This window comes from Canis lupus, chromosome 32 (genome assembly GCF_048164855.1).
Source record: "Canis lupus baileyi chromosome 32, mCanLup2.hap1, whole genome shotgun sequence".
NCBI lineage: Eukaryota > Metazoa > Chordata > Mammalia > Carnivora > Canidae > Canis > Canis lupus.
Genome location: NC_132869.1, coordinates 14,881,319 through 14,889,503, shown reverse-complemented (window position 1 = coordinate 14,889,503; position 8,185 = coordinate 14,881,319). Strand labels below are relative to the sequence as shown.

Genomic DNA, 8,185 nt, shown 5'->3' with positions numbered 1-8,185 from the left:
GTGTTTGTCCTTGGTAGCCCCACCTTTCCAGGATCCCCTCTGTAGCTCCCAAGTCCCTGTCCAGCTCAGTGGCCTTCTCCCTCTAACAAACCACAATCAAAGGGAAAGGGGCTACTTGTGAATTTAACAGAGAATCCACTTCCCTCAGGGGCATTTCTGTTGGAAGCCTTCCTTCTAGAGGGGGAAGGCCTCATTCCACATTCAAGAACTCACTCAGGGCACCACAATGCTGGGAGGGGCTTGAAGGCGAGGCAGCCCGCAAGTCTGACCCTGGAGTGAAGCAGGACTCGAGAAGGAAGTGGGACAGTCCCACAAGTGGGCTGTGTTGCTGCTGAGCGGTCACATCTCCAGCCTCCCCCACCCTGCTCCAGAGATAACACGAGAGAGGGAAAGCAGTGGGTGACCTTGAACAACGTACTTAATTTCTCCATTTCCCAGCTGTAAAATAATCCTGTGCATTTAGCTTGCTTGTGAGGTTTGGAGATCATTAACATAAATTTCCAGTGGTTAATGAAATTATATTTGATGCAGACATGTGTCCCTTTAAAAAATCCTGGCTCCAAAAAAAAAAAAAAAAAAAATCCTGGCTCCTTCCCTTTATGAAATAAGTAACCAGAGTCCATTCCCCCCTCAAAAGGAGACAAACAGGCGGCAACAGTCAGGCACCACAAGGACAATTTATTACCCAAAGCAGTTTGAGGAATTCCAAGCATTGGTCACAGCTCTCCCCAGTCACAAGAAAGCCAGAGCCTCTTCAAACTCACCCTCCACTCCCAGCTGAAGGCAAGGATTAAAAGGCTGCAACCCAAGTTAAGTCACAGCTGTAATATCCTCATTCTTGACTAATAATCTCAAAGTCACAAATGCGCATAAAGTGATTTGGACCCAAATCGTGTTTACAGAGGAAAGCTCCACGATTAAAATACAATTGGAAAGATCATTCCAAGAGAAAAGATAACAAGAGTGTTAACAGGTAAGGAGGAGGGATTTCTGTTTATAATGATCAGAAATAAATGGAATTGCCTATCATCATCATCAGGGAGGGTGAAGGGAATGCTAAGCCTGGGGCTGGAGGGGGAGGACAGGTACACTGGCCAAACCCTCCTGGGCAGGTCTCCCAGGAGGACTCCCCTTGACTGCTGCCCTGAGGAAGGAGCCTCCTGGTTGCCTAGCGACAAAGGAACCCCCCCCCCAGGTGACTGCCTCTGAATCTGCAGATGGGTTGGTGGGGGGAGGGGGGTGTTGGGAAGACAGTTTAGGTTACACAGTTCTCAGGAGTTGAAGAAGAGGCAATCTTCAAGCTGTACTGAGAACTTCCCTATTTCTACCTTTGGAGGATGTGCAAGCTGGTTGGCCCTCATGTGGGATTTCAGTTCGTGGGTTTTTTTAAATTGACTTAAAACTTATCCTAGACCCAAGAAGGTCAGTCCCTTAAAGTCTCCTTTTATCATCAAACTAAATAGCACTTATATCTAGAAACACTGTGCTCTAAAAATGGCTGACACATTCATGTCACAAACTGAGGTTTTCGTGAAAATCAATTTCTGTGCCAGTCAAGTCTGGATAAAGTTATCTCTTCATAATTTAGCTCCCACCCCCCAACTGGCCAGTCACAGTGGAACCAGGAACCCAAGGGGCAGATTTCTTTCCTGATTTAGGCACTCCAGGAAGAAGGGGAGTTCCCAGCACCTGCCTAACCTGGCTCCATTTGCTGAACTTTGCTCTGGATGAGTAGGTCACTCTGGCTGCAAATTCCCCCAAACTCTCCCTACTGTGTTTTTAAGGCACACCAATTCCTCTGTGTAAGGCTCTCTGCTTATAATGAATTATTTTAATTATTTCTGCTACTCAAAAGAAACTTCTGCATCAAAGCCCACCTGCCCTGAGATACTGGCTCTGTGTGGGGGTGGGAGGATGAGGGCAGAGCCCAATTAATATTAGGGATTCTGGTCGTTGGGGTCGCACTTGAGCATGACTTTCAACCCCGTTCCCTTTCTGGCTGTTTCAAAGGCCTCCAGAGCTTTCTCCAGAGGAAACCTATGAGTAACTAAGGGCTTTACATTCACAGCCTTGGACGCAAGCATTGAAATTGCCATCGGCCACCTGTAAAAGATCACAAGTGATACATTCAACCTACAGGAGGAAAGAACCAGATCCCCCAAACTGCCAAGCTCGAGATAGGCCTGGTCGTGATTATTTATAGTGCTGTGGTTCTACAAGGTCTATTCTACAAACAAGCAATGATAGAAGTGACCTTATGGCTTGCAATCTGGGAGTATGGAGTCTGTTCCCAAAGGCCTCCACCCCTCTGCAATGTCTATCTTGAAGCCTAGAATTCCTTTGGCATGAAGGCATAAGGCAGATAGAAGCCACTGTGAAAAGGCAGATAAGACTCAGAGAGGCAGCCCAGGATAATTCATCCATATCTCGTTGCAGCATGGCTTGGCAAGAGCTTATGGGGAAAGGGCACTCTGCTGAGGGAATAGCCACAGATCGTAAAGGTGGGAGAAGGGACACTGGTGTGGAAGATGGTCCTGGGAAGTTTCCCCGGTTGGGGAGGGGCTAGAGCCACACAACATGAGGTGGGGTGAACTAAGACCCTCTCATTACCCAGGGTGGGCCCTGGGGTGGAAACTAAGGGACTTAAGTTCTTGCTGCTGTCCCCCTTTCCCTCCTTCTTCCCTTTAAAGGGGGAAAATGAAGAGCCAGCCACTTGAAGAAATGAAAAAGAGAGGGCCTGTGTGATGAGGGGCAGACCACCAAGAAAAACATGCTTCAATACCCCACCACCCCCCACTCCCCCTATTCCCTCTGCCCTCCTGTTTTTTAACCAGGAGTGATGCTCTCTCCTTAGATGCCTACCATAACATGTGGCTGCCAGTGTGGCTAGAGGAGTGCTCCTCATGAATAAACAGGAGAGACTCTTGCTCCCAGAGGCCATGCAGGGGTCTTGCAGGCCGCTTACCACCCTGTGCGGCTCACCCACAGCATACTCACGTGTTGCAATATCGAAACACGCCCTTGATATCCACCTCCCGGGTGCTTGCGTGTGTTAGGGGCACCGTGGTCATCTCGGAGCCCAGCCCTACGAGCACCAGGGTCCCCCCAGCACGAGTAGCCTGGAGGGGAGATATGAACAAGATAACCCAGAAGATCAGAAAGTGCAGGCTTCTCCATTCAAAATGACTTCTGTCATTCGCCTCCGGTAAGTAGCCAGATATTCCAGAGAATACGGTTCTTTCTCTACCATCAAACTCTTCCACATGCGTCCAAACTTAACAGAGCAGCAGAGTTATCCTCCCTTGAGATCCTGAAATGATAAACTTTACCAGTGGAGGAACAGGCATAGTGGGAGTACCTTCCACTGTCCCACAAGATCCTAGGCAATAGCCAAGTTTCTCCAGACCCCAGTAAGAATCTCGCCAACAAACAAGGTTAATCTTCAGCCCCTGAACATCTCTCAAAGCTTTTACTAATTCAGTACCCGGTGTTGGCTCAGGTACCTCCTTATCTCAGCACCCTCCTCCAGAATGTCAATGCCACAAAAGACAGACTCTGTCAAACCTCTCAGGAACCACCCTCTTGGTGAGGAAACTACCAACTGCATACAAATGGAGAGGCCATTAGAATTCTATGGCTTGAACATTGCCTTATACATGCAAGCTGGCTGGGACTGAGAAATATTTCCGTCCCAGAGGCATTCCTTTCAATAGTATCATCGGTCATAATGGATTTTGTCTTCCTTGCGCATCTACCTGCTTTACCAGTTCCCTCCTTGGAGTGGGCCAGACACTGAAATTTCTCCTGATAATCTCCACATGATTCCACATGAGTGTTGTTGCCTGCTCCAGGGATTTTTGAGGATCACTGTGGTCAGAGTTGTGAGAGGCAAAAAATTGTTCATTTGCCTCAGTTTTCATGATAGTCAGCAGCAGCAAGCACTTACTGGAACCATTCTAAGTTTCACCAGTGGAACTGCAAAGAGGCACACACCTCAATCTCTATCTCTGAGGGGAAGGATACACCATGAAGAGAGGCCTGCAGCATGGGGGTGACTGCAATTTACACCTTTGAGCAGTGGGACCCTCTCAACCAGCTTCCTCAGCAGGGCGGCTGGCCTAACATAGTGCTCAGTGCCAGGTCGGGCTCATTGTTTGGCACATTTTCTGTTTTTAGTGAAGCATAGAGTCACTTACAAACCACCTGTGACTTATGAACACTGTTGGTAAGGGGGGAGGCTCTCTCCCCACTAGAAAAGGTGGGGTGGGGTCAAAGTGGTGACTGAGCCACTGAAAACTCGAGTGAGAAATTGTCTCAGAAGAAATGTTTCCCCATCAGCATTTCCTCTCCAGCTAGTGAGAAGGAGGAGGAACACTGCCAAACTGGCCATCCCAAAGTGCCAGGAGGCCAGCAGTTTGCTGATCACAGGCAAAGGAATGCTTGGACTACCTGACCATTGTTTTGTGGGTGTGACCTCTGCACCAAGAGGACATGAATTCTACCCTAAGCATTTGCCACGTCTCCTCTCAAACATTTTCTAGTCACAAACCTGGTAGGAAAGTGACCCTCAGGTATGTCCATGGAAGGTGCCTCCTCCTAACCTGCCCACTGGTGGGGTGGCCTGCAGCATTCTACAGCATCTGTCATGCATAATGGCTCCACTCCCCACTCAGGAGAGGTACTCGCTTCAGGCTTACAGAGGCCCTTTGGGTCACCTTTACCTCTGCACCCACCACAGGTAGCCTGGCAACTGGGCCCCCACCATCAACAGGAGACAGATGCCAGCTGTTCCCAATGCTCTCTAGGCAGTGGAGAAGAGGAGAAAAAGTCTTGCATTATGAAGCCATGTCTTTTACCACCTATCTGTGGAGTGGGGGTCACTGACTGCCAACAACTTGAAGACAAGTAGATATAGCTTATGCATCATAGCCCTCAAGGTCCTTGGCACAAACCCAGGACACAGCAGGTGCCCAAGACATGTCACTGGTCAATTGATCACATACAGACTCATAACCCTCTGAGTTTTGGTTTCTTTTTCCCCCTTGCCACAAGGCAACTGTTATCTCTGACAGTGGAGCAGAGGGTGGGCAAGCCCCAGCTGGAACTTAGGACAGAGCAAAAGTGACACCTGTTCTTCCCTTGTCTCACCACTTCCTCACCCCTGATGCCATGGGCATCCTGGTAGGAAAGTGGCTAGGCCATTCTGCCAGGATACCAGGTCGGCTTTCCCCAGAAGGTCTTGCGTGGTGCCAAAGTGTCCTTTTGCATGACCCAGCTGTGACTCAGAAGGAAGGAGGAAGCCCAAGCTGTTGTAGGACAGCAGTGTGGGAGGCGAGGCAGGAGTGCCTGGGGAGGTCAGCTGCCACCACCACTCTCCTCAGCCCAGTCCCTCCCATTCTAGTATGGTTGCCCGCTGGCTTCTTGTCCCCTTCTTCCCTTCTCTCCTAAGCAGCAGAGTAAGAAAAGCTCAGGCATTGGAGCAGTGTGGTCAAAGGCAAGTCACCATGCCTCCTGCAGTAAAATGTGGAAAATGATAACTGGTCTTGTGGCTATCGTGCAAATCTGGCATCACATTTACAAAGCAGCCAGCAGACTGGGTGATACGCTATATGTTGGCAAATTGAACTCCAATAAAACAAAAACAAAAAAACAAAACAAAACAAAAAAACAAAAAATAAAGCAGCCAGCAGAAGACCCAACACATGATAGGGCTGCAACCTAGAATGTCTTCTTTCTCCCCTCTTTTCCTCATACTTGGATCCATCCATGCCACTCCCCACCCCTGTGTCCCCCAACTTCCCATAAATTATGGGTGGGTCCCTGAGGGGTAAATCAGGTGCTGGCAGCTTACCCACTCCTAGGTCTGGGAGACAACAGGAGGAGCCTGAAAAATCACCCCACCTTTGTGACTAACTAAATTAATGGCTGTTACTTTGTATCAATGACTCAAAGATTGTAGTTTTCCTCAATAAAAGAAGAAGATAGGGATTTCCCATACACAACGAAGGCATGGTTCCCCATTCCTCCTGTTGATCTTTTTACCAAGAGGATTGCTTTTATGATCACAGATACGATCATTTTAAGGGGGTGGCCTCTTAACATCTTCCAAGGGCCATATACACTTGTTATCTCATTTAAGCATGACAATGACCTGATAAGGAAGGATGCTAGCTAGGCAAGTGAGATCAAACAAACAAACAAAACCCAGAAATACCCAGATTACCTCATTTGGCCTGGGGGTCACATAGTATATTAGTAGAGACACTAGATCCCAGCACTCCTTATTGCTGCCTCCTTGTGGAACTGCCCACCAGCTTCAGCTACCCTCATCCAACTCACATAGATGCCTGACTGGATGGCGGACTCCACCCCTGTGCACTCGATGGTCGCTTCTGGCTTGCACCCCAGCATATCTTCCACTTTACTGGCTATTTCCTTAGGGCTCTCCTTGGAGATCTGGAGGACGATATCAGCCCCAACTTCCTTGGCTTTAGACAACCGAGAGGCAGACAGATCTAAAATTGAACAAAAGTTTCTTTCAAACTAAGAGCTGGATGGTGGATTAGGGAGAAAACGGTGGAGGTGCAGGTTTTAATGGTAGTGAAGCCCCAGTGTTGTGGGTGGTGTCAATGAGTCCATCACACATACTCTCTATACTTCACACACTCTCTTCATACCATGCAGCTGCACTCTCTCTCTCTCTCTCTCTCTCTCTCTCCCTCCCCATCTCTCACTCAGATCACTTCTCAAACATTCACACTGTTCTACACCCTTACACACCTCTATACACACCACAGAGCTAAATACACACACGCAATCTCTCTGAAAGTTACCTGCTCCTCATACGCTTTCCAATACCCTCTATGCACACTCTGATACTTTCTTTGCACACAAAACACACTCTCCTAGACCCCTATTCACCTTTATACACACTCCATACAATTCTACATACTTACCCACACCCACACTCTCAGAAACCTTTACACACACACACACACATTCTCTTTCACAGAAGCCTTCTATGTACACACACACATACAGCTTTCTTCTATACCTTACATGCTTCTACACTTATCACACATGCTACTACAGATAAACTCTCCTCATACATACCCTTACCACACACCTCACAAACAAACACCCTTTTATAAACATATACCTCCCACTAACTCCACACACACACAAGCACACCTTCTTTGTCTTCTGGGTTTAGTCAAATGGATCAAGGGCTAAGCCTTAGAACCAAGTGAGCAGTAGGGGCATCTGAGGTCCACACAGAGATCCAGTTCCTCTTCTCCATAGCATCCACCCTCTCCCAGAAGTTTCAAAAGAGTCTCCTCCTGAGCCCTGAGTTGGTCATCCCCTGGGTGGGCTTTTCAACCCTGGAACCCAGGAGAAAAGAAGAGGAACCCCTTTAGGAAACCCAGTACCCCAAGAAGGAAATAGTTCTCATGCCCTTGCCCTAAACTGTAGCCCAGCTGTTCCCTTTTCAAAGAGACTTTTTTTGAGAGAGAGAGAGAAAGAGAGAGAGAGAAAGAGAGAGAGCACATAAGCAGGGGGAGTGGCAGAGAGAGAGGGAGAAGTAGAGTCCCTGCTGAGCAGTAAGCCCAATGTGGGGCTGGATCCCAGGATCCTGAGATCATGAACTGAGCTGAAGGCAGATACTAAACTGAATGAGCCAATCAGGGGCCTCCCTCTTCAAGGAGATTTAAAAAGAAAACCTTCTTACCAGTCACCAGCACTTGACCTGCACCCATTGCCTTGGCCACAATCAGAGTGACCAGTCCAATCGGCCCTAAATAAAGAAGGAAATGGGAGATGTTTGTGAAATATTAAACATCAGCTCTCCCCCTTGCCCATAGACATGAACCACATCTTTTGTGAACCTCTATCATCTATCTATCCCTGTGCCTGACACATAGTGAGAACCTAACAACTATTTGAACGCATAAGTGAATGCACAAAGAACTGTTCTCTACATGAAATTTTGCTCCTAGTGCTGAGCTCCACTAATTCTCTCAGACCTCAGAGCTAGAAATTTTCCATTTACTCTTGGACACTGCTTGGGGATAATGTCAAAGAACCAGAGGGCTCAAGGAAACATATTTGTTAAGAGAATAAGATGTCTTACAAGGTCTGGATACATTGTCCTGTTCTCTCTAGTGTCATGGAAAGATGTTCATAA

The 8,185-nt window shown here is 47.9% G+C and overlaps 1 protein-coding gene across 1 annotated transcript in view; it reads right to left on the bottom strand.

Annotated features, from left to right (window-relative positions):
* Positions 1 to 658: 658 nt before the first annotated feature.
* Positions 659 to 8,185, bottom strand: part of SORD (sorbitol dehydrogenase) — a 34,030-nt gene continuing 26,503 nt past the window's right edge. Inside the window, exons 6-9 of the mRNA XM_072808220.1 lie at positions 7,730 to 7,795; positions 6,340 to 6,515; positions 2,998 to 3,119; positions 659 to 2,103 (exon numbers count right to left, since the gene is read on the bottom strand). Coding sequence (XP_072664321.1) covers positions 1,938 to 2,103; positions 2,998 to 3,119; positions 6,340 to 6,515; positions 7,730 to 7,795 — 530 coding nt within the window. The 3' untranslated portion in view covers positions 659 to 1,937. The remainder of the gene's footprint in view (positions 2,104 to 2,997; positions 3,120 to 6,339; positions 6,516 to 7,729; positions 7,796 to 8,185) is intronic.